This window comes from Protopterus annectens, chromosome 17.part0 (assembly GCF_019279795.1).
Source record: "Protopterus annectens isolate FY-2018-M chromosome 17.part0, PAN1.0, whole genome shotgun sequence".
NCBI lineage: Eukaryota > Metazoa > Chordata > Ceratodontiformes > Protopteridae > Protopterus > Protopterus annectens.
The window spans coordinates 123,576,261-123,603,461 of record NC_056751.1 but is presented as its reverse complement, the minus strand read 5'-3'; the positions used below and the strand labels follow the sequence as shown (position 1 = coordinate 123,603,461).

At 43.9% G+C, this 27,201-nt stretch overlaps 1 protein-coding gene across 1 annotated transcript in view; it reads right to left on the bottom strand.

Moving 5' to 3' along the window:
• Positions 1 to 27,201, bottom strand: part of POLR2B (RNA polymerase II subunit B) — a 1,548,892-nt gene that overhangs the window by 237,854 nt on the left and 1,283,837 nt on the right. Inside the window, exons 17-18 of the mRNA XM_044059158.1 lie at positions 18,893 to 19,143; positions 18,722 to 18,811 (exon numbers count right to left, since the gene is read on the bottom strand). Coding sequence (XP_043915093.1) covers positions 18,722 to 18,811; positions 18,893 to 19,143 — 341 coding nt within the window. The remainder of the gene's footprint in view (positions 1 to 18,721; positions 18,812 to 18,892; positions 19,144 to 27,201) is intronic.

Genomic DNA, 27,201 nt, shown 5'->3' with positions numbered 1-27,201 from the left:
TGAATTATGGAAGTAAATAGGCTGACCTCAAAGGGTTGTAGTAAGTCAACCAACACAAAATTGAGATCTTGCTAGCCAACAGAAAGCCAACAGAAAAGCCCAACTATGGGAAGTAAGAAACAATCGTGAAAGAGCCTAACAGTAGAGTGTTGTTTCACAATCATAAACAGCTGAAATTGCTGCTAAGCAGGAGCAACAATGGGGGTGAGCCTTTCCTGCCCTGAAATGAATCTCTTGCTGGTGAGCGTTAATTAAAGAAATGGTCAAAATTCCAGTCAGATATTGAAAATGCAGCAATTTTGAATCTGGGCTTTGAAGAAAAAAATCTCAAAATTCCAAAATATCACATTTATAAATTGTTGACACTCAAATTCCTTGTCAAGAACAATTCCTTGTACTGTTAGATGAAAAATAATCTTCTATTTTTTTCAAGTGAGGAAGTTGCTTGAGACAGGTCTTCTAGCAAAGGTAATAATCATGGAAGAATGTTACATGAAGAGACCCGCTTGTTCTCAACAGAATATGCCATGCTGTGAGAGGATGAAAGCGGCCATCAAGTGACACTGAGGTGGAGGCCTTCTCAGACTCTCGAGGGAACAGGTGAGTCAAGGGTACAGGCCAATTTGAGGCTCTTTACTTCTACTTTGGCTTGTCTTGATGTAAGTGCTGCCGACAAAACTTTGGCAGAAAAGAGTTTGGTGGAATTCTACTCTGACTTTTGAACCAAAGAAGGAAGAAAGAAAGAGCAGCCAAACTTTGGCAATCAGTTATTTTTTGAACAAAAGAAAGAAAGAGCAGACACATGGTTGTGGAGTTGATGTGCACTCTTAGAAACCTTGGTTGAAGAGTTAGTTGCAAATGACAGTTTCCAGTTAAAATCGTGCTTGCCTGCACAATGGGTGTCTATATATTGTGGACATTGAACATGACAGTTGTGTTATATTAGAATCTTGTTGTCTCTGGAAGTAATCTGCTGAGAAGTTGCCTAATGAGCAAACCTTGCTTGCCTGCACTCCACCATGTTGTGTGTGATGCTGTTTTTGATGGCACCTGTCTTGGAGTTGTTTTGTATTAGAAAGAGCTCCCCTGTTTGATGTTGTCTGCATCAGACATTTTAATGAGACTGGACTGTGAACACCTGCCCTGGAAACCTAACTTAGAATTGTTTCTGTTTAACTGGACTTGAAGTCAGGCCCTTCCATGGCATATGTGATGCTGTAGTCTGGCAGGCCACTTGTCTTGTATCCACTTTCCATTTAGATGAGCTCCTCACAGCAGAAATTCTTTCTGAAGGCAAGGAATGCCATGAAAATTAATGCTTCAAATCCACCCTTGTTTAGGGTGACATTCCTGATGGAACCACAGAAATTTGTTCTGAAGGCAAGGTATTATTTTGGTGCTGGATGTACAAAGCCTGCAGGTGCTGTGTCCATACCTCCAGGATAAAAGCACATGTCTCCTGAGATAGCTAGACTGATGCATGGTGCCCGACTGATTAGACCTAGGAATCTTAAGTAGTTTGAGGTATATATGTTGTCAGTCATAGTAAAGTGATAGAATCTTGAGTGTTGTCCGACACCTAGACTCTTTTGTTTGTGTGAGGGTCAAAAGGCCATCTGGCTATTTCACTGCAGCCAGAAGTGGCATCTTGCTGCTGTAGCAGTGAGACCCAGAGAATCAGGAGTTGCTTCCTAGTAAAATTAATTCCATCATAGCACTGCTACAACATATTCATGATTATGGGCACATGAGTGAATGTCTGAGAGAATAAGAAGCAGTCCCCGTATGAGCTTTGGCGAGTAGATTTTGTTGCCGAAACAAACTCTCACTGAGCCAGAACCTTTGTGAATACTCTGAGAGATGAATCCGCTGCAAAGGCCACGCAGAGAACCATGATGGAGAGAGGAACTCTAAAGAATAGCAGTTACTCCCCCAGTGACTTGCCTTAGTGCTGAATGGCCCTGATCTCTTAAACCTGAAAAATTTGCCCAGTGTTGATTTTGCTATAGCTAGGAGGAAAATCCTCTAACATCTCTTTTGGTGACTTCTGTATGGAGCTAATAAGTGTAGAGGAGATATATGCAGTAAATTGGTCTCCCCAATGTCCCCCTCTTTGGTACTAGGTCTTTGAACAAGCAAATCCTAAGAATGGCCCTCTGCAGGGCGAACCTGAATGGAATGAAAGAGCAGGTCATTGAGTCTGTGTATTGAGGGTTGGCCCTTTGTCTTCCAGGAGGAATGACGGTCTTAAACCTTCAAAAAGGATGAAAAGAAAGATGAGCTCTGTCCTGAAAAGAAAGAATTCCCCTAGACTGGGAAGTGAAAAGTAATTAAATCCCAATTAGCTGAAAAAAGAGACTAGCTTTCTCTGCAGCTGCAAAGGAAGAGAAAACCCTTTGCATAGACTGAGCAGTAGACCATTTTTCATGCCCCTGCTGACACTTTGAGACCCTCGCCCACCTCAAAAAGTAAAGGCATCCAAATCACCCCTCTTAAACTGGTTGAACTCCGAACCTTCCCTCAACCAGGCATTTAAAACCGCTTCCAGACTAAAACTTCACAACACCTCGAGGAGGCCTGTAGCTGCCAACATTTCTACAAAAATGCTTCCATCTTTGTTCAAATTAGCACACCAAAATCCTTATTAGCTACACTCCAATACCTCTTTAAAACAACGAGGCCAAATGTGCAGGCGAACACAAAATAGCCTAACATGAACTGTTCATTCCCATGCTTCTGTCCAACAGCTGGAAGCTAAATACACTTTCTCCATGCATCATCCACCTCGAACTAGGTAGACACTATTTTTTTTTAGCCAAAGGAGACTAGGCCCCTGAGAATTAGCAAAGCTTGCTGCCCTGGGAATCTTAACACACTAAATGCGACAACAAACAGTATCTATCACTTCCGCCAAAGCATCCACCTTTTTTTTTCCACAGGAAGCCTCTTTTCATATACATCATACCACATTCAACACCACCCTTGCCCCTACACTCTTGGGGTGGGGAAACTAACTCTTTCTCCCCCTAGGACCCAAAAAGGGTTTTAATCTATCAGTGGGAATTTAAGTTTTCCACAGTGGAATTAAGCAGCTCTGGCCCCCTGAAATCTCACACAGGGACTTAAAAGGGGTGTCACCAAACAAATACTTACAGAATTTAAGGAAATTCCCTATCCTGGAATCAGGATAAACAGGAGAATTCTCTTAAGGTTCAGGGTTTCTCTGCAAATCTGCAAAAGGCTCTTTATCCTCTCATAATAGAGCCTCTAATCAGAGTAAAGCCTTCTTCTGGTGGAAATAGCATATGTTTTTCATCAGACTTCAGAGTCAGGAGATGCTCTTCCTCACTGAAGAAACTCCATGAGAAGAAAGAAGTTTGGATGAAGAAGGTTCCAGAAGGTCAATGAAGTGCTCACGAAGGTTTGGACTCAAAACCCTCAATAGCAGACTAATATGGAATTCCGTTCTAGGAGCCTCAGAAGTCGCTAGACCTCTGGAAGACTGTTCCAGTTTGAAACCGAAGGGCAGAAACCCTCTAAAAGGGGAGCGGAGGGGACTGAAGCCCATATTAGAAGTACTAATGTTTGTGTGCTGCCATTTTAGGCACAGGTTTTTAGGCCTTGAACTGGAAGCTTTTTGAAATTGCTCCTGAGGACTGAACTCCTCCAGTCTAAGTCTGGGAGAAGTAGTGAGGCAGAACAGCAACCCTACTAGCGGCTGGGAAAGAAACGTCGTGAACAGTTACCTGTAAGTTCCCACTAGGTACAACCTTCCTGAGAAATTACTGGTTTGGTACAAGACCGTCTCTTATTCTTTGCGGACATCCGGTTACATACTGAGGCAAGCTCCACGAGGCACATTTAGCGGGTCCCCGTAACAACGTCTGGTCTGGCTCCAGGACAAAAAGCTTCTGTTTTGAACCTGCACTAGCACACGAAACCCAGGCCGCATCATCCAACTGAGCTTGCCTATGAACCAACCACAACACACAAGAGGCACAGTCTAAGCCTATTCACCCCCCACAAGAAATACTGACACAAGAATAATTCCAAATGTTCCCCAACACGTGGACTACCAATAGCGGGATGGTAATCAACTGGAGCTTAGAACATCTGAAGAAACAGAAGCCTGATCAGGAGTCATAATACACTTCCTGCCTTGGCCTTTTATCTGGAGGGGGATGTGAACCCCTAATCATAGTAAGTCTTCAGCCGTCTTGAGTAACTGTTTCTGAGACTTGGGTGCTGGATCAGAAGAGGCCTGGGCTGCAGTCTTTGATTTGGAAGGAGTCTTTGCCTTTGTCTTTGGCTTTGCCTTTATTAGAAGCTGAGTAGGCCTGAAAACCCCTTTCTGAAGCCGGTACCTGCACAGCGGCTCTGGACCCATCCGAAGGAGCATTGTCCGAAGGTCCTGCAACAGAAATTTTCAAAGGCCTAGTTGGCTCCTTGTGGGAGTCCGTTTCGGCCATCGGTTCCGAAATGGCCGAAGACAGGGGCCGCAAAAGCGCCTCACTGACTACGGCCGAACCTGAAGCTGGCTCTGCTTGTACAATACCGTCTGATTTGGACCTCGGAGGCCTGTCTTTATCCTTGCATCGTTTGTGAACTCCGGCAGCCGGAACCGTATCCGATGATATTTTGCAATTAAAACGCCTACCGAAGTAATGAAATGCAAAATCGTACCTTCGTTTAATTGTACATTGATTGAATCTAGCACAAAACCGACAACTAGCTACGTCGTGGTAAGGGCCTAAGCAAGGAATACAGTACGAATGAAAATCCTTATGAGGTATTTGCTTCCCACATGAAATACAATTAACTTTCTGACTTCGGACTGGAGCAAGAAAAAAGTTTCCCCAACGGGGTACTTAGCTTTGAGTAGGAGAAGTCAGTCTTCGGACTGAAGTATGATTAGAAAATATTGTCAGGAGTCAGCCGACCGGCACTTGTGAACTGCTATCACCGCACGGCAAGAAAGACTGGGGAACATGGCGTCGGCTGTCAGCTTTGTACTCCTGGCGCTCTGACGTTAGGGAGCATGGCTGAGCAGCCGACGCCGGACCCAGACTTTGGGATTCTGGCCGACCGAGGACTGCCTGCCGGCAGGGGAGAAAGTACAGTTTTGTACCTACCATAAATGTAGATGTTCGAAGATCCACATTGCTGCAGTCCTTACACTTGGGTAGTCCGCTGTCCTCGGTCGGCCCGAATATCAAAGTATTAGGCTGACGTCGGTCAAGGCTTAAGACTGACATCAGGGTCCAGGGTACAAATGCGCATGACCGACGTCATATCCTCAGTCTTTTTGCCCCAGATGTCAGAAGACCCTAAAAGAAAGGTCAAAACCAAAAGACAGCAAAAAACAACCAACCACCCTTGCACTAATCATATGTACAATATATACAATATCCACAATATTCACAACCCAAACCACACGCCTCTAACCACAGAGGGAAGGAGGAGGGAGGAATTGGACTGCAGCAATGTGGATCTTGAACATCTACATTTATGGTAGGTACAAAACTGTACTATGTTCTTCATCTCACATTGCTGCAGTCCTTACACTTGGGTAGAATCCCAAAGCAGAGGTAAGGGAGGATGGCAAAACTATAAAGCAGTAGGAGCTGCCAAAATGCCCTGTAAAATTGCAGTGGCAAAACCAGCCCTAGATTTAGAGTAAAGTGGAAGGTGGTAATGCTTAGAGAAAGTATGCACTGAACTCCAAGTAGCTGCCTCCAAAATATCTTTAGTTGCCACCCCTTAAAAAGCTGTAGAAGTGGCAGTAGCCCTAGTGGAATGAGGCCTAATCCCAGCTGGAATCTCCTTACCATGATGGGAATAACAGAAAGCAATACAAAACCCAATCCACTTAGAAATAGTTTGTTTTGACACAGGCTTGCCCTGAGAACCCAAAGCAAATGAAACAAATAACTGCTGAGACTGCCTGAACCCTTTAGTTCTGCTCAAATAATATCGTAACTGCCTGTGTATATCCGTGTGCAAAATCTTTTCCCCTTTATTTTGGGGGTTTGCATAAAAAGTAGGCAAATGAATAGTTTGGTTTAAAGCCACACTAGAAACCACTTTAGGCATAAAGGAAGGATTAGTACGTAAAGATACCCTATCCTTATGGAAAATTAGGAAAGGCACAACCGCCATAAGGGCCTGTAATTCAGAAACCCTTCTTGCAGAGGTAATGGCCAACAAAAAAGCAGTCTTCCATGATAAATATTTCAACTCAGCAGTAGCTGCAGGCTCAAAAGGTTGTAGAGTCAGTTTCTCAAACACAAAATTGAGATCCCAAGCAGGAGTAGGAGCTCTACGTGGGGGTCTTATATTCTTTGCCCCTCTAAGGAATTGCTTAAACAAAGGATGAGAAAACAATGGTGGATCACAGTCATAGTGAGCAGAAATTGCTGCAGCATGAACCTTAATAGAAGAGAAGGATAAACCTTTGTCCAGTAACACAGCCAGATATTGAAGAGCCACACTTAAATTAGGCTTAGAAACATCAAATTCCTTTGCTGCACTCCAAAACAAAAATCTCTTCCATTTATCTGCGTACACTTTCCTTGTACTAGGCCTTCTGGCCTCCAAAATAACATTCAAAACCTGCTGTGGAAGCTGAGACCCTCCAGGGTTTAAAACAGAATATGCCAGGCCATTAGGTGAAGAGAGTGAAGTTTGACATGGAGTAAATGACTGTTCTCCTGAGACAGCAGGTGTGGAATCGAAGGCAGAGGCCATGGAGGCTCCCGTACCAGACTTCTCAGTAATGGGTACCAGTGCTGTCGAGGCCAATCTGGAGCTATTAAAATCATCTTTGGCTTGTCCTGTCTGGCCTTTAGAAGTACCTTTGGGAGGAGAGGCAGAGGTGGAAAGGCATACACATGAAGATTGCTCCAATTGAAAGAAAGAGCATCCACTTTCCAAGCTGTGGGATGAAACCTTTTTGTGCAAAACTTTGGCAGCTGGTAGTTTAGTGGAAAGCGAACAGATCTATGTCTGGAGTTCCCCATGACACTGTCAATTTCTGAAACACTTGAGGATCCAATTTCCACTCGTGGGGATCCATAATGCGACTGCTCAACACATCTGCTAAGGAGTTCTGTGCTCCCGGCAGAAACCTTGCCTGAAGATTTAGCTGTAAACTGAGAGCAGTCTCCCACAAAATCATTGCTTGTCTGCATAGAGGATAAGAATGTGTTCCCCCTTGCTTGTTGATGTACCACATGACAGTTGTGCTGTCTGTTAGAACCAACACCTGCCCTGGAAGAAGTAAATCCTTGAAAGCTAGTAATGCAAATTGGACTGCTAACATCTCCTTCAAGTTGATATGTAGATGTTGTAGTCTGGCAGGCCACGTGTCTTGTATCCACTTTCCATTTAGATGAGCTCCCCAAGCTTTGTCTGAGGCATCTGTCGTTAGAATCTGACTCTCCTCTGGCCGGGTCACAGAGTCTCCCTTGTTTAGGTGACATTCCTGAGCCCACCACAAAAATTCCTTTTGAATGCAAGGTATTATCTGAATGACAGTGTCCATATCTTGGCAGTGCTGTGTCCATACATTTTTGAGATACCACTGTAGCTTCCTCATATGCAGTTTGGCATTGGGAAGCACCAGAATACAAGATGCCATGAACCCCAAGGCTTGAAGGACTGTCCTTGCAGTCAGCCTGGACTGATGAGACAATTGATGGAAGTAAAGGGAAAGATTCTTTTGTTTGTCCGGGGTCAAAAAGGCCATCTGGGATGCTGTATTCAGTCTCACACCCAGAAAGCACATGTCCTGAGAGGGTACTAGACTGGACTTTATTTTGTTCACAGAATACCCCAGGCATCTTAGCACTGCTATCACATATTGCAGATGATGAAGAAGTTCGTCCTTTCCTTGGGCCAGAATCAGGCAATCGTCCAAATAAGGATAGATCTGTATTCCTTTTAGCCTTAAGAAAGCTATCACTGGAGCCAGAACCTTCGTGAACACTCTGGGCGCAGTAGATAAGCCAAAGGGCAATGCAGAGAACTGATAATGAGAAGTCCCAGCTCGAAAACACAGATACTTCCTGCAACTTAGCCTGATAGGAACATGAAGGTAAGCCTCCTTGAGATCCAGAGTCACCATCCAGTGATCTTTGCCCAGCAGAGGTAAAAGCTGTTGTAACGTCAACATTTTGAACTTGGGAATGTCCAGATAAGTGTTGAGGATAGATAAATCCAAAATTGGTCTCCACGTGTTCCCCTTCTTTGGTACTAGGAACAGGCGAGAATAAAATCCTAGGCCCACTTCTGGCAGAGGGACCGGCTGTATGGCCCCTATTTGAAGCAGCAGAGAAATTTGTTTGTGAGCCTCTATTCTTTGCTGAGGAGGAACGTCTGGCATGCCTTTGAAAGGAGGCAAGGTATGGAAATAAAACCTGTAACCTTGGTGTATGATATCCAATACCCATCTGTCCTGGGTAATTAAACTCCAATTTTCTTTGAAGAGTGCCAACCTTCCTTCCAAAGGCGCTGCCAGACAAGAAGGCTCTGGCAGCTGAAAAGGTAGGTCATTGGGCCTGTTTACGAAAGGACTGGCCCCTGCCCTCACCCAAAGACTGTGCAGGTGAACTCCCTGTTCTAGGTCTGAAAGAGCCCTGAGCTCTGCCCCTACCACGTCTAGATCTTCCCCTAGACTGTGAATCATAAGAAGGGTACGTCCACCCCTTAGCAGGCCAATTCCTACTAAACTTGGAGGCTGAACTTGCAAAAAATCTTTAACAGCCTGCATAGACTTAGCCTTGTCTTCCATTTTCTTTAAGACTGCCTCCACAGGTGAACCAAACAACACATCAGACTGCAAAGGAGCATCTAAAATCCTAGTCTTAACATGGTCAGATAAATTCTGATCCCTCAGCCAGGCGTGCCTGCGAAGAACTGACCCAGTGGCATCCACCCTAGACGAGGCCTGTACAGCATCAAAACCACATTGTAAAGAATGCTTACCCACCTGTTCAGAAACATGTACCAAATCTTGTAATTCTTTACGCTCAATGCCTTCCGCCAGAGCATCTACCTTAGACTTCAATTGAGAAAGAAGATAGTTTTGATATTTCAACATGTGAAACTGGCAATTCAAAGCCCTCATAGCTAAGGTGGAAGAAGTATAGACTTTCTTTCCCCATCTATCCAAAGCTCTGGCCTCTATCTGGAGGAACCGGATTTTTTACAACAGAGGCCTTGACGCCCTTAGGTCCCCGACTAACAGTTTCTGGGTCCGCCCTAGGACTCTTATAAAGATATTTATGAGCTTCAGGCACCCTGTAATACATGTCCGGCTTAACAGGAGCAGGAGGCAAAGAATCAGGATTAAGTGAAGCCTCTGCAAACATCTTCCACAACATCCAGAACAGGTGGTATAGCCAAAGGCCTATGCTGGGGTAAAAGCAAAAATTCCCTAAGCCTTTTCCTGGAATCAGAGAAGTCCTGACCTTCCCACTTAAAATGTTCCCTCATGGAATGAAGAGTCTCTGAAAAAGAAAAATCCTCTGGAGGAGAAGCAGAAGGAGTAGAATCATCCACATCAGAATCAGAATAAGGAGAATACTCCTGCAGGTCTTCAGCCGAAGACTCTGAAACATCCGAAGCCTGCTCAAAACTCCCCAACTCTGGTTCCACCCTAGGCCTCTTATCAGGAGGGGGCAAAGAACCTCTAATCAAAGTAATTAAATCTTCTGCCATTTTAAGCATGTGCTTCTTGGGCACAGATCCTGATGAACTAGGAGTGACACCAACAGAAGCTAAACCTGGCCTGCCTCTGGGAGAAGCCTTGGAAACAGAAGGAGAGGGCCTAACCACCCTAGGAAGGGAGGTGAGTACAGTAACCTGAGAAGCCCCTTCAGCCTGACTTGCCTCCTGAGAGGCCACATCCTACAAAATCAAAGTCTCCCCCTGGGACTCCAGAGAAGCCTCCGGCGGAACCACCGGTTCCACTGACGCCTCTAAAGAACCGGGCGTCCGCACGGACGACTCTTCTTGCCTGGGTTTAGCTGCTTTGTCTTTGCGCTTCTTCGAAGAAGCGGGCGTCGGAGCATCCGACGGCATATTATAATTGCACCGCTTCCCGAAGACCAACCTGGCACAATCTAACCTTCGCTTAATAGTGCGCTTATTAAACCTAGCACAAAAGCGACACCCAACAACGTTGTGCTCAGGCCCCAAACAAGGAATACACAAAGTATGATAATCTCTATGCGGTATCTGTTTCCCACAAGAAATACAGTTATTCACTTTTTCTGACATCCGGTAAACCACTGAGGCAAGAAAAACTAAAATATTCCCCAACGGGGTACTTAGCCAACTTTGACTCGGTCTGAAACTCCGAATTCGAAAAATTTCAGAACGCCGAACGGCACTTGCAACGCTGCTTCTGCATCGGACCATGCGGCAAAAAAGACTGAGGATATGACGTCGGTCATGCGCATTTGTACCCTGACGTCCTGATGTCAGTCTTAAGCGCCTTGACCGACGTCAGCCTAATACTTTGATATTCGGGCCGACCGAGGACAGCGGACTACCCAAGTGTAAGGACTGCAGCAATGTGAGATGAAGAACATCTCTACAGTCATGACTGCAACAGTGAAACACGATTAACATCTAGATAGCATTAGGAGCGGCTATAAGGCCCTGCATAACTGCAGTGGCAAAGCCTGTCCTGGATTTGGTTAAGAGAGAGGCAAATGATAATGCTTTGTGAAGGTATGAACAGAGCTCCAAGTAGCAGCTTCTAGAATGTCTTTGGGTGGAACTCCTCTGAGAAAAGCTGCTGAGGTAGCCCTGGTGGAATGTGACCTGATCCCCTTGGGCACAGGTTTACCATGTGCAAGTAGCAGAAACGAATGCAGTGACTTATCCACTTAGAAACAGTCTGCTATGACATACCCTTCCCCTCTGATCCTGCAGCAAATGCCACCAGTAGTTGCTCAGACTTTCTTAGAGATTCGGTCCTGTTTAAGTAGAATCTTAAGTTGTCTGTGCATGTCCAACGAATGCAGAATTTGCTCCCCCTTGTTCTGCGGATTTGGATAAAAAGTTGGCAGGTGAATAGTTTGGTTAAGAGCAACACTGGATACCACCTTAGGCATAAAAGAAGGATTGGTCCTGAGGGACACCCTGTCCAGGTAAAATGTAATAAAAGGCTCCGCAGCCATGAGAGCCTGTAGTTCTGAAACCCTTCATGCTGAAGTGATTGCCAAAAGGAAAGCTATTTTCCAAGATAAAAATTTTATGTCCGCAGTAGCTGCTGGTTCAAAGAGGAGGCAGGGTGAGTTTTTCCAGCACAAAATTGAGGTCCCATGCAAGAGTTGATCTTTTCGGAGGCCTTAAATTTTTGTCCCCTCTAAGATACTGTTTAAGCAGATGAGAAAAGAGGGGAGGCTCCATGTTATAAATGAGCCGAGATGGCAGAGGCATGGATTTTTATTGAAGAAAGAGAGGCCCTTGTCAAACATCTCAGTCAAATATTGTAAACTCTGAGGGATATTTGACTTTGCTGTGTCCGTTCCTTGTGCTTGGTTCCAAGCACAGAATCTCTTCCATTTATCAGCATAAGATTTTCTAGTACTAGGCCTTCTGGCTTCCAAAATGACATCCATCACAGATTTACTGAGAGGTATTGTCTGAATAATTAAATGATCAGCCATGCTGCAAGGTTCAGAGTTTGGAGCTGAGTGTGCAGAATTTGATTGTTCTGCTGGGACAGTAGATGAGGTTTTTCAGGCAAGTACCAAGGAGGGAGTCTAGACATATTCCTTAGAATTGGGTACCAGTGCTGGAGAGGCCAGTCCGGAGCAATTAGGATCATTTTTGTTATTTCTTCTCTGACCTTGGCAAAGGGGTTTTTCCAACTGAAGGATAGGGCATCGACTTTCCATGCTCGTCTGTGATAAGTCCTTGTGCAGAATTTGTCCAGTTGCTAATTTTGGGGGGAGGCAAATAGATCTACGTATGGGCTCCCCCATTTCTGTGTTAACATGCTGAAGACTTGTGGATCCAGTTTCCACTCGTGTGGGTCCATAAGATTTCTGCTTGGGTTGTCCACCAGAGTATTTTGTTTTCCTGGCAGTAATTGAGCTTGAAGATGTATTTGGTAAGTCAAAGCTGTGTTCCACAATACCATGGCTAGTCTGCAAAGGGGGTAGGAATGTGTACCCCCCTGCTTGTTTATGTACCACATAACCATGGTTTTGTCCATCTATCAGTAGTTGTCCTGGATGAAGTAAGTCCTTGAATGCTGTCAGAGCATTCTGAACAGCTAGCATCTCTTTCTGGTTGATATGCAGATGTATTTGTTTTGGGCTCCATTTGCCCTGAATGCATCTCCCTGCCAGGTGGGCCCCCCCAAGCATAGTCTGATACATCTGTAGTTAGGATTTGGGAGGCAGGGGATAGAGTGAATGACCATCCCTTGTTTTGGTGACATGTCTGCCCACCAAAGAATATCCTGTTGTAGGTAGGGAATGAGAGAAATCATTGTTTCCAGGCTGTGACAATGTTGACTCCATAAACCTTTTAGATACCACTGAAGTTTCCTCATATGCAGTCTTGCATATGGAATTAGTAGAATGCAGGATGCCATGAACCCTAAAGCCTACAGAATTTGTCTTGCAGATAACTGTGTTTTTGTTGCCATTTGTTTGAAGTATGTTGTCAGTTGTCTGTCTGGCATAAGGTAAACCATCTGGGCAGCTGAATTCAAGCTTGCACCCAGGAATGTAATTACTTGAGAGGGTACCAGTTGGGATTTCTTTTCATTTGTGTACCCGAGGCATGTTAGAAGCCTTTTTACAAATGCCAGATGTTGCAGAGTGTCCTTGTTCTCTGCTTGAATGAGACAGTCGTCCAGATAAGGATAAATTTTATATGCTTCTTTGTCTGCAGAATGCAATTACTGGTGCCAGGCACTTTGTAAAGACCCTGAGCGCAGTACATAAGTCAAAGGGCAGGGCAGAGAATTGGTAATGCAAAAAACCTGCCTTGAAGCAGAGGTATCTTCTGCACAATTCCCTTATTGGGATGTGCAGGTATGCCTCAAGTCTAGTCTGACCAACCAAGCATTCCTGCCCAGCATAGACAGCAGCTGTTGTAAAGTCAGCATTTTGAATTTTGGAATGTCCAGGAGCGTGTTCAAAATCGATAAGTACAGTATTGAACGCCAGGCATGGTCTTTTCTGGGTACCAGGAAAAGTCTTGAATAAAAACCTTGTCCTTTTTCCTTTTCTGGTACTGGTTGAATAGCCCCCATATCCATGAGGAACATACCTTGTTTCTGAGCCTCTGCCCATTGATTTTGTGGCAGATCTGGGCAACCGTTTGGAATTGGCAAAGTATGGAAATTAAATCTGTACTCCTGGGATACTATGTTTAATACCCACTTGTCCTGGGTAATTAACTGCCAATTTTGAGCATGAAGTGCTAATATTCCCCCCCAAGGGGGCTGCCAAAAGATAAGTGCTTGGTGAAGGTAAAGGGAAGTCACTGAGACTGCTTACTGTAGGGTTGTGCTTTGTTTCCTCCAGATTTGGAGGTGGAGGCACCCCATTGCTTTGACCTGTAAGAACCCTGTGATTGGTATCTAGAGCCTTTTGAGCACCTGGATTTGCCTTGAGGGGCTCTGTTGGACACAGGAAAGGACCAATTTTTAGTAGGCCAGTGTCTACTGAATCGGGGTGGCTACACTTGTAAGAAATCTTTTACAGTTTGCATAGATTTAGCTTTGTCTTCCATCTTCTTTAAAACCTCTTCTGCCTTATTACCAGAATATCGTGCTGCAAGGGTGCATCCAACAATTTAGCTTTAACATGATCAGGCAGATTTTGCTCCTTGAGCCAGGCATGCCTTCTAATCACAGATCCAGTAACTGCAGCCCTGCAAGAGGCCTCCAAGGAATCAAAACCACACTGCAAAGTATGCTTTCCAACCTGTTCTGCTGAATGCAATAATTCCTGTAATTCTTTATTTTCCACACAATCGGAAAGCAACATCATTTTCTGTTTCAATAAGCCCATAACATGCTGTTGATATTTAAGCATATGAAACTGTCAGTTTAAGGCCCCAATTGTCAAGGTTGCAGACGTATAAACCTTCTTTCCCCATCTATCCAGCGCCCTGGAATCTCTATCAGAGGGGGTAGGATTTTTGGCTGTAGAGGCCTTTACACCTTTGGGACCCTGTGAGATAGTCTCAGGATCAGCAGCAGGATTTTTGAATAGAAATTTGAGGGAGTCAGGAACCCTGTAATATCTTGTCTGCCTTACTAGGAGCCGGAGGTAGGGAATCAGGAGCCATGCTCGATTCTGAAAACACATCAACAATATCTAATACAGGAGGTATTGCCAATGGCCTACGCTGAGGAAGAAGGAAATCCCCAAGCCTTTTTTTGATTCAGAGAAATCCTGATTCTCCCAATGAAAATGTTCTCTTAAAGTATGCAAGGTTTCTCCAAAAGAATAATCCTCAGGAGGAGATAACAGATGGGATGGATTCTTCTGCATCAGAATCCTCATAGGGTGGGAATAGAAAATTCATGACCAGAAGAGGAATCAGAAGAAATGGAAACCTGATCTGAAGATTCATAATCAGCGTCTTGCCTAGGCCTCTTAGCAGAGGGGTGTTGGGAACCTCTGATTAAGGTAATTATGTCCTCAGCCACTTTGATCATGTTTTTTAGGCATAGAGGCCTGAGCACGTGGCTCATGCGTCGGTTTTTTAGACATAGATGTTTTTGATCTTGTTTTTGAGGCTGGCGTCGGTTTTATATAAAAATGCTGAGGCCTGAAAACACCCTCAGAAGCCAGTGCCTGCTCAGCAGCTCCGGATCCATTCAAGGGAGAGACATCCGTGGGTTCAATACTCTGAGAATCTCGCTTCATACCTGACTCCGCATGGGTTTCGGTAGAGGCCTGTGACTCAAAAGTAGCGAGTATCAGGGGCTGTGAAAGCACCTGAGTACCGGTGAACCAGCAAGTGGCTTAGAAGTTTCGCCATTGGTTTTGGACCTCTATGGTCTGTTTGTCTTTTTCTTTGCGTTTTTTGTGAACTCCGGTAGTCGGATTGCTAACAGACGACATTTCAGGGTAATTAAATCTGGATCCAAAATATTTAGAAGCAAAAATATACCGACGCTTAATAGTGTGTTGGTTAAATCTAGCACAAAACCGACAGCAAGGCACGTTATGATCTGGGCCTAGGCAAGGAATACAGTACAAATGAAAATCCTTGAGGTATTTGCTTCCCACAAGTAATGCAATTAACCTTTACTGACATCGGTAAGGAGCAAGAAAAAGTTTCCCCAATGGGGTACTTAAGGAGCAAGAAAAAGTTTCCCCAATGGGGTACTTCGCTTTAGTTGAAGACTTCGGTTCTGAAACTCGAATGCAAAAATTTCAGGAGTCAGCCAACCAGCACTTGCGAACTCTGCTTCTGCTTCGGGCACCGCATGGCAAGAAAGACTGAATAAAATGGTGTTGGCTGCATGTTTTATACCCCTGACGTCATGGAAGAGGAGACAGCAACCGATGCAAGACCCAAGACTTTGTTATTCAGGCCTACTGAGGGCAACCTGCCAGCAGATTACCCAAATGTAATGACTGCAACAGTGAAACATGAAGATCAGCAGCTTACACTACCTCTTTAGGATGTCTGAAAGCTGGGAGCAATCTCATTTAAAATATTCCATCATGCGAACCAGGTCCTGCTAGGAATCCTCTTCCTCTGATCCACAACCTAGGGGTGAAGTGATTTGCAAGGAACAGGCCAAGGATTCATCTCCCGATTCAAACTCAATCACAGGAATCATATTCTCTAGTTCTTCTGGCTGGGGTAGAAGAGAACAGAGAAGCAGAAACAGATATCAAAGCATTAAACTCCCTAAATAAAATCCTGCCATTCTTTATGAGGATCGTTAAGAATGGGAGGTATATGTTCAGTTTTCTGCTTCTTTTTCAATGGGATATCAGTTTAACAAGCCTAGGAGGCTTACAGCCATGCCTCAACTCTATAAGAGTACCAGGAATCTCTAACTCAAACTTGGGGAAACAACTTAGGCTCTTTGGAAATGACCAGCTGTGCTCCCTCTCAATGTCCATGAGAATCATATTCTCTAGTTCTTCTGGCTGGGATAGAAGAGAACATTCAGAAGCAACCAAGAGCATTTCAGAAGCAAGGGCTCACTCAGTGGCTCTGGGGCTGACCAATGACAAGGAAATTTCAACTCCTGTGGACATGCAAGTGACAAGATAGAGTAGCAACCCCAACAGGTCATATCAGTAGCCTCAGCTGAACAAGGTATCAGACACATGGGCAGTGAAGGCAACTCACCTACACTAGCATCCTCAAGCCTGGGGGTTGTCTCATTCTGACCCAATGTCAGACCCTTGCGGACCATCTCCTCCTCTGGGTACTTCACCTTCTCCTCTCTATTAAAGAATGAACTTGGCAGATGGTGATGTATCACTGCCAACCACATGGCCTTTGGGACAAATCAAGGGATTTGACCAGATCTCTTAACTGTCCATTGTTTGAAAGAGGCACTTAGTGGGTAGTTGGGCATGTCTTGCTCCAGCTGCAGGCAGAAAGAACAAATACTATGGAAAAGCCAGATGTAGAATTAGTTTCCTACACCTTAAACAATTACTAACTCTCAAATGACATCTACAGTCAGGAATACAAGTTAAAATAACGATTCCCAGTGGGGTACTCGGCTGTAAACTCTGGCTTCATGCTGACAAAGTGCTCATTAAACTCTGACAGGAAAGATGTAAATATCACATTGGCTAATGCCACTTTATACCATCGAAAAATGGAGTGCGTCTGCCAGGCTTTGGGGGGGGGTTCTGGTATTGAAGGCCAGGCTTTCAGCTTTTGTAGGCAGGATTCCCAGTCTGTACTGCAATAGTGAACTACGAAGAACATGCTGATCTTACCTACAAGAACCTGATTGTATGTTTCTAATTTCTTCTGGTGTAATTTGGCTTTTATACTTCAAAATACGGTTTAAAAACTCCCTGCTAAAAGCAGCACATTGTCAGTAGTGGTAGTCTTCCTCCCAAACAAGTATAAGTGAGTCAAACCACCACCCACGGTCCTGCCAAATAAATGTCCAGAAGATATGTAAAACAGCAAACCGTTTATTGGAAAAAGGATAGCGCTTTCGCGGGGTTACCGCTTCATCAGATTAAATATGAAATGCAAGAAAAAAATCACAATTTTAAAAAGTACTCAGCCAATCAGTAAGAAACAATTAAAACTCAACCAATTAAAAAACAAAAATTATCTTGCATCATCTTCTGCCTGATAAGGCAGGCTTAAGGGAAGTGCCACTGTTAAGGTCTGGAGGTTCATAAACTCTCTGAGATAATCCACTTTAGTTCAGTTTAGGTCATAGTACCTTTCTGTTTAGGGTTCTGCAAGTGCTGCATCCCAGCAGGAGAGGACTAAACACTGTTGAATTATGTGAACTAAAGTGTATTATCTCTATGAGAGCTTATGAACCTTCAGGCCTTAACAGTGGCACTTCCCTTAAGCCTGCCTCATTAGGCAGAAGATGTAAGATCATTTTGTTTTTTAATTGGTTCAGTTTTAATGGTTTCTTACTGACTGGCTGAGTACTTATTTAAAAATATGCGATTTTTACTTTCATTTTGTATTTGGTCTGATGAAGTAGTAACCCCGCAAAAGTGCTAACCTTTTTCCAATAAACTGTTTGCTGCTTTACATATCTTCTGGACATCTATTTGGCTGGACCATGGTTGCTTGACTCGCATACTTATTTTTGGATTTGCTGCTTTGTTTTGAGTCTCCTTTAGCAGTGGGATAGCTTATATATATATATTTTTCCTCCCACATAGAACAGGCAGTGGGAATAAAAATATTTCTCTTCTGCAAACACACAATAGAGCATTTTCCTCAGGATGATGTGCCCTCAATAAATCTGTCAAGTCCAATTCAATAAGCAGGTCAAAATCGGATGAATCACAATCAGTTAAAAACAGCCAATGAGAGTAATAAAGCTGACGAACAGCACTTGCTGTTTGATGGATGTAGACTACTTGGCTTCAACCAGCAAAAACTGAATACGTAGTAACATTGGATAGGGTGTCCACAAGCTTCAAGAGAAGGGAAAATATTCTCTGGAAGTCGGGCCAGACAAGGGCTTCCACTGCAGGAAATCCCACAAGTCAGGACTACAATACTGAAACACAGAACATCTGAAGTAATAGCATGAGTACAGCCTCCTTCATATCATGTCTGTAAAGAGCAACACTCACAGGGGTGTCTGAATAAAGCTCTGGAGGTCAGTCCGGAACTGGACACATGGCCTTGCTGCAAATCAATGAAACAGGGACTACTACTACTGCAGCAGCGATTCATATGGTAAAATCAAAAGGTGATACACAGCTGGGAAAACAGCAGCATGTATAAGATGCTCAAGTAAACTGCCTGCTATCCCTACTCTTTCAAGTGGATGCAAGGTTGTGTTCATACATACATTCCCCATCCTAACTTTACCAACTACAAGTGCTGTAATACACAACTCATATTTATTTAGTAAAAGTCTTCAGAGAGGTCCTGGTAATGTCTACATTAATATCTCTAAAATCTGCAGAATATTAACATAACTTGTACTCAACTTCAGCTAAGTAAATAGTTCACAAAGAAATTAAGACAAGAAATCTTTACTTACTTCTTGCCTGTACTGGATACCACACGTACCCTTCTGTCCATGTCGACTGGCAAACTTATCTCCAATCTGAGGAATTCGAACAGACCTTACCTGTAAAAAAGACAAATCAATGTCTGCTTAAGCACTAGTAAATATGCTACACAATGATTACACAAAGACCAAATATCTTACCTTAATTTTACAAAACTTATACCCATCCTGATTCAGTGTTACCATGACCTGATCAACAATGCCAGTTTCGCTTGTCCTCAGGAAGGTACTGCAGTCACGTTTAGTGTAACGCCTATTTACACTTTCCAATTCATCATCATTTTCTGGTAGAGTTACTGTTTTGCCAATGATAACATCCTCACCAGATACACGCACACCAGGTGCAATTAATCCATCATCATCCAGCTTGTCATATATAGCATGCCTCATACCTAGGAATGAAATTTTATATACATTAACTTCATGAAATTAAGTGAATGGAATACCTACAAAAACTACAAAATTGCCACATTAAAAAATTCTCAAGTCTTAAGTTTTTCGGTGGACAAGTTAAATGTCAACAGTATGGAAAATCATGTGCACTAGGCCACTGAAATCATACTTTCGTGTTGAATGATCATTGCAGAGAATGACACACACCCCATGCTGGCAAGGGTAAGCAGATTCTACTCAGTATGGAAAACATTATGTTAACTCTATAATCGTTCACAAAAAACAAGTTCATGGTATTTACAATTACAGTTTTAGACTCCAACTAGTGAAAAGTATGATTTCAGTAGTCCAGCACACATTAACCTTTTTAGTACGACCTCTTTTTACAGACATTTCAAAGACTCTGCCTCTCCTTTGATGCAATAAGCATGTGAGCTTTGCTCCTTCAGGATTTTCCCACTGAGATATAAACATGTGTCAAAGGGTAGGAAAGACACTGGACTTGAATGGTATTTTGCTATCACAGAGAAAGAAGCAAAGATTCAAAAGCAATTCACTCTGGCCCCACCACCTGTCAGTCTCCCTAACAAATTAGCCAATTCGTTTTCCTTCACTAGGGTACGGGTGAGCCAAGAAGGGAAATCAGTCATACAACCATCAAGATAGTTCAGAACTGTTATGCCTTGCCCCCTAGCACATGACCTGCAAAAATCCATGGGTGGAGCATTCATGGGCGAGAGCAAAGTACACCCTTCACTTCCTCAAGGGACTGACACCTGCAAGAGTGCCTACCACACAAAGGGGGCACAATGCATTTTTCCCTGGTCCCTACCACAGAAATCAACCTACAAACATGAGGAGCATGCACCCTGCCTTCCCTCATCTCCCCATAGAATGCGCATGCTTATCCTCCCTGGCCATGCCAAACACCCAAGCTGCTACCTCAACAGTCACTTGGGCTGCAGTCAGGACTCCACTGGTGCAAATGAAAGGCATCAAACTGCTTTAAAAGTACAGTAGAAAGGTGTTAAAAGGAATTTAGCTGCAATTCCATTTCAAACTGTGCTTAGTCACAACATGCTGCCCAGTTAACTGGTGATACCTACGTTAATTTTTGTAATTATAATCCTCTGAAAAAGACAATTATAAAATTACTGCCATCACCCACAATGTTCCTACCTTTCTTCACATATTTTTGCAAGATATGTCTGATGGCAAATTAGTGACTTTTTTACGTCTGGTAGTGAATGCAAAGTTGTAGTCTGGCTGCACTTTTACTTAAATTAGTGAAAAATGAAAAAGACAAGCCCTCCGAGCGTTAAAAATTGACCAAAGCTATCAGTTAATTTGCTGCATGCACAATTTAAGGAGTTGCAGTATGCGGTCTAGGTCCACTCATGCTAGAGTTAAAAAGTAGAGCATTGAGCAGAATTTACAGCCATGACCAATAAGGACTTTAAACACCCTTAACATTGTGCTCTCTCAAAGCACAAAGAATGGTAAAAGCAGTGACCATACAGTCCACATTTTTTTTTACTTCCTACATTCAGAACAGCATCAGAATATAGTATGCAATGACACCAACTCAGAAGGAAGACTGTTTTTAAAAAAGCAAAAATTAGTTACACTTTGAAAAATGAGTGATAACAGCATGGAAAGAATCACATGCACCACATGAACACAGGAACACTAAACAAATGATCATTTTTTTGGCCCTCCCTGCAGCTCACCATCAGCTTCCTCTCCTCATTCACTGGGTCTGAGTGACCAACCTCAGCCACAAGCCCAAGGCTCAAACCCAACCCACATCTTGAGCAATGAGAATAGAGGATGCCAATGCAGAGTCACACTGCTGCAAGAGACCATGCCCTATCCTCCACCACCCTGCTTCCACCTTCCAAACTCCACAACTGCTGCTCTTGGAAAGTGCATGCAAGCTTCCATGCATGTGCAATCTCCCAACCAAGAGATAAAACACCTGCAGTGTGAACATTCTGGGGGCAATATAGCCCAAAGGGTAAGGCAGAGAAAGTACAGTTATGTACACTTACCATAAATGTAGATGTTTGAGTGTATTCACTGTTGCAGACATTACATTTGGGTTATCTGCCTGCATGTAGCCCTCAGCCGGCCTGAATACCAGAGTCTTGGATTCCTGCATCGGATGAGATCTTCACTTCCATGAAGTCAGGTCGTCAGGGGTATAAAACATGCAGCCGATGCCATTACATGAGTTTTTCTTGCCCCAGATGTCAGGTGCCCCCATAATTGGAAGCAATTTTATGTTGTTACACCCCCAACAAAAAGCAAATACACCAGAAAGCTCAAATACACCAAACAAGAAGGAAGGTAGAGCCAGGAGAAGTCAGGGGGCTGGAGAGAGGGTAACCAGGACTGCAACAGTGAATACAGACGAACATCTACATTTATGGTAAGTGCACGCAACTGTACTATGTTCTTCATGTTTCACTGTTGGAGTCATTGCATTTGGGTTGATTCCCAAAGCTAAGGAAGGGAAGAGGAAGTCAGAGAGCATTAGGGCCAGCTAATAAGCCCTGCAAAACTGCAGTGGCAAAATCAGCTCTGGATTTAGAAAAAAATAGGCATGTGGTAATTCTTGATGAAGGTATGTACACAGCTCCAGGTGGAGCTTCTGGAATGCCCCTGGTAGGGACTCCTCTGAGAAAGGCTGTAGACGTAGATGCAATCCCTGGTAGAATGTGATCTAATCCCCCTGAGGGGTAGGTTTTCCATGGTGCTTATGGCAGAAAATAATGCAATGGGCTATCCATTTAGAAATGGTTTGCTTAGAAATGGCCTTCCCCTATGCCCCTGCAGCAAAGCCAACTAGCAGCTGTTCAGATTTTCTGAGGCTTAGTCCTGTCCAAATAAAATCTAAGTTGTCTGTGCACGTCCAAAGAGTGCAGTATTCTCTCTGTTTTGTGGATTTGGGGAAAAAAGTAGGCAAATGAATGGACTGATTTAGGGCCACACTAGACATCACCTTGGGCATAAAGGAAGGATTGGTCCTGACGGAAACCCTGTTTGCATGGAAGATAATGAAGGGCTCCACTGCCATAAGAGCCTGTAATTCAGACACTCTTCTAGCTGAAGTGATGGCTAGAAGGAAGGCTGTTTTCCAAGAAAAGAAATTCATCTCTGAAGTAGCAGCTGGTTCAAATGGAGGGAGAGTGAGCTTTTCCAATACAAAGTTAAGATCCCAGGCTGGAATAGGGGCTCGCCTGGGGGGTCTTACATTTTTAGCCCCTCTGAGGAAGTGTTTTAACAGTGGGTGAGAAAGTACAATTGTGTGCACTTACCATAAAGGTAGATGTTCGAGTGTAGTCACTGTTGTAGTCATTACATTTGGGTAATCTGCTGGCAGGTTGCCCTCAGTCAGCCTGAATTCCAAAGTCTTGGGTCCTGCATCGGTTGCGGTCTCCTCTTCCATGAAGTCAGGTCGTCAGGAGTATAAAACAAGCAGCCGCTATTTTCTTTAGTTTTTCTTGCCCCAGATGTTAGGTGCCCCCCAAATGGGTAGCAAAAGTATATATATATATATATACAAGCTATATATACATGCAACAATACAAACTTTACCTTCATCTACAAGCAAATACACCACAAAGGTGGTAGAAGATAGTGAAGGAAAGAGAAACTCCAGAATAAAAGGGGGATGGAGGGTGGGTAACCTGGACTGCAACAGTGAATACACTCTAATATCTACATTTATGGTAAGTGTACACAACTGTACTATGTTCGTGTTTCACTGTTGCAGTCATTACATTTGGGTAGAATCCCAAAGCTATGGATGGGAGGTTGCAGCTAAACTGCACTGGGGCGGCTACGAGGCCCTGCATAACTGCAGTGGCAAAGCCTGCCCTGGACTTAGAGTAGAAAGGCAAATGATAATGCTTTGTAAAAGTGTGAACCGAACTCAAAGTAGCAGCCTCTAGAATGTCTTTGGTTGGTACCCCTCTGAGAACAGCTGCTGATGTAGCTGCAGCCCTGGTGGAATGAGACCTAATGCCCTTGGGCACCGGTTTGCCATGGTGTAAGTAGCAGAAACAAATGCAGTGGCTTATCCACTTTGAAATAGTCTGCTTTGAAATGGCCTTTCCCTCTGATCCTGCAGCAAATGTCACTAGTAACTGCTCAGTTTTTCTTAGAGCTTTAGTCCTGCTCAAGTAGAATCCTAGTTGTCTGTGTACGTCCAAAGAATGCAGAATCCACTCCCCCTCGTTCTGCGGATTTGGATAAAAAGTTGGCAGATGAATAGTTTGGTTAAGAGCCACACTGGAAACCACCTTAGGCACAAATTAAGGATTGGTCTTGAGGGACACCCTTCGGGGTAAAATATGAAAAAACGCTCCAAAGCCATGAGGGCCTGTAGCTCCGAGACCCTTCTTGTTGAAGTAATTGACAGGAGCAGAGCTGTTTTCCATAAGAACTTTAGATCTGCAGGAGCAGCTGGTTCAAATGGAGGCAGGGTGAGCTTTTCCAACACATAATTGAGGTCCTATGCAGGAATTGCTGATGACCTGGGAGGCCTTACATTTTTGGCCCCTCTAAGATACTGCTTTAGTAAAGGATGAGGAAAGATTGGTGGCTCTGTGTTGTAATGAGCCGAGATGGCAGAGGCATGGATTTTTATTGACGAAAAAGATAGGCCTTTGTCAAGCATCTCAGCCAAGTATTGTAAAATCTGAGGAATATTTGGCTCTGCTGTGTCAGTTCCTTGTGCTTGGTTCCAAGCACAGAATCTCTCATTTATCAGCATAAGATTTTCTAGTACTAGGCCTTCTGGCTTCCAAAATGACATCCATCACAGCTTTACTAACAGGTGTTGCTTGAATAACTACATGATCAGCTATGCTGCCAGGTTCAGTGTTTGGAGCAGATTGTGCAGGACCCAATTGTTTTGCTGGGACAGTAAGTGAGATATTTGAGGCAAGTACCAAGCTGGGAATAGAGACATATTCTTTAGGATTGGGTACCAGTATTGGCGGGGCCAGTCTGGGGCAATAAGTATCATCTTTGGTTTCTCGTCTGACTTTTAGTAGGATCTTGGGTAGAAGAGGCATTGGAGGAAAGACATAAATTGACAGGTTTTTCCAACTGAAGGATAGGGCGTCCACTTTCCATGCTTGTCTGTGATAAGTCCTTGTGCAGAATTTTTCCAGATGATAATTCCGGAGAGAGGCAAATAGGTCTATGTCCGAGCTCCCCCATTTCTATATTATCATGCTGAAGACTTGTGGATCTAGTTTCCAATCGTGAGGGTCCATAAGGTTTCTGCTTAAATCGTCTGCCAGAGTATTTTGCTTTCCTGGCAGAAATTGAGCTTGAAGATGTACTTGGTAAGTCAAGGCCGTGTCCCACAGTGCTATGGCTAGTCTGTAAAGGAGGTATGAGTGCGTAAACCCCTGCTTATGTACCTCATAACCATGGTGTTGTCCGTCTATCAGTAGTTGTCCTGGATGAAGTAAGTCCTTGAAGGCTGTCAGGGCATTTTGAACAGCTAACATCTCTTTTTGGTTGATATGCAGATGAATTTGTTTTGGGGTCCATATGCCCTAAATGCATCTTCCCGCCAGGTGGGCCCCCCATGCATAATCTGATGCGTCTGTTGTTAAGGTTTGGCTGGCAGGGGATAGAGTGAAAGCCCATCCCATGTTTTGGTGACATGCCTTTGCCCACCATAGAAACTCCTGTTGTATGCAGGGAATGAGAGGAATCATTGTTTCCAGACTGACAATGTTGTCTCCATAAACTGTTTAGGTACCACTGTAGTTTCCTCATATGCAGTCTTGCATATGGAATCAGTAGACTGCAGGATGCCATGAACCCCAAAGCCTGCAGAGTTTGTCTTGCAGATAACTGGGTTTTTGCTGCCATTTGTTTGTAGTCAGTTGCCCTTGTTTGTCTGGCATGAGGAAAGCCATCTGGGCAGTTGTATTCAAGCTTGCACCCAGGAATGTTATCTTTTGAGAGGGTACCAGTTGTAATTTCTTTTCGTTTGTGTACCCTAGGCATGTTAGAAGCCTTTTCACAAATGCCAGATGCTGATGAAGAATGTCCCTGTTCTCTGGTTGAAAGACAGTCGTCCAAGGATAGATTTGTATACTTTTGTCTGCAAAATGCAATTTCTGGTGCCAGGCACTTTGTAAAGACCCTGGGTGCAGTAGATAAGCCAAAGGGCAGTGCAGAGAATTGGTAATGCATAAAGCCAGCCTTGAAATGGAGGTATCTTCTGCAAGATTCCCTTACTGGGATATGCAGGTATGCCTCTTTTAGGTCTAATGGCACCAGCCAAGCATTATTGCCCAGCATCAGCAGAAGCTGCTGCAAAGTTAGCATTTTGAATTTTGGAATGTCCAGGTATGTGTTCAGAATTGTAAATCCAGTATTGGGCACCAGGCCTCATCTTTTCTGGGTACCAAGAACAGTCTTGAATAAACCCGTTGTCCTTTTTCCTGTTCTGGTACTGGCTGAATAGCCCCCATCATATCCATGAGGGATGTAACTTGCTGTGCCTCTGCCCATTGATTTTTTGGCAGATCTGGCCAACCGTTTGCAATTGGCAGAGTGTGGAAGTGGAATCTGTATCCTTGAGATACTATGTTTAACACCCACTTGTCCTGGGTTAACTGCCAATTTTGAGCATAAAGAGCTAATTATCCCCCTAAGGGTGCTGCCAAAAGGTAAGTGCTTGGTGATGGCAGAGGGAAGTCATTGAGACGGTTTGCTGTAGGGTTGCGCTTTATTTCCTCCAGATTTGGAGGTAGAATCACCCCATTGCTTTGACCTGTAAGAATCCTGTGATTGGTATCAAGAACCTTTAAGGCACCTGGATTTGCCCCGTTGCGCTCTGTCGGACACAGAAAAGGAACAATTTTTTGTAGGCCAGTGTCTAACTGAATCTTGGTGGCTGCACTTGTAAGAAGTCTTTTACAGTTTGCATAGACTTAGCTTTGTCTTCCATTTTCTTTAAAACCTCTTCTGCCTTAATACCAGAGTATCATGCTGTAAACGTGCATCCAGCAATTTAGCTTTATCATCAGGCAAATTTTGCTCTTTTAGCCAGAAATGCCTCCTAATCACAGATCCAGTAACTGCGGCCCAGCCGGAGGCCTCTAAGGAATCAAAACCACATTGCAAAGTATGCTTTCCAACTTGTTCTGCTGCATGCAATAATTCCTGCAATTCTTTATTTTCTGCACATTCAGAAATAATAATTTTCTGTTTCGGTAATCCCATAACAAGTTTTGATACTTGAGCATATGAAACTGGCAGTTTAAGGCCCTAACTGCCAAGGTTGCAGATGTATAAACCTTCTTTCCCCATCTATCCAGTGCCCTAGAATCTCTGTCAGAGGGGGTAGGATTTTTTGCTGCTGAGGCCTTAACACCTTTTGGACCCTGTGAAATAGTTTCAGGGTCAGCAACAGGGTTTCTAAATAAAAATTTGAGCGCGTCAGGAACCCTGCAATATCTGTCTGGCTTGCTAGGAGCCGGAAGGTAAGGAGTCTGGAAGTCAAGCTTGACTCCGAAAACACATCATCCCCAATGTCTAAAACAGGAGGTATGGCTAAAGGCCTATGCTGAGGGAGAAGGAAATCCCTGAGCCTCTTTTTGATTCTGAAAAATCATGACTCTCCCAGTGTAAATGCCCCAAAGTATGCAAGGTTTTTCCAAACGAATAATCTTCAGAAGGAGATGCAGATGGGATAGATTCCTCCATCAGAATCCTCAGAGGGTGGTATAGATATAATTCCTGATCAGAAGAAACAGAAATCTGATCTGAAGACTCAATCAGTGTCTTGCCTAGGCCTCTTATCAGGAGGGGGTTGGGAAAGTACAGTTGTGTACACTTACCATAAATGTAGATGTTAGAGTGTATTCACTTTTAGTCATTACCATTTGGGTAATCCTGCTGGCAGGTTTCCCTCAGTCAGCCTGAATTCCAAAGTCTTGGGTCCTGCGTCGGCTGTCATCACCCCTTCCCTGATGTCAGTTCGTCAGGGGTATAAAAGAAGCAGCCAATGCCATTTTCTT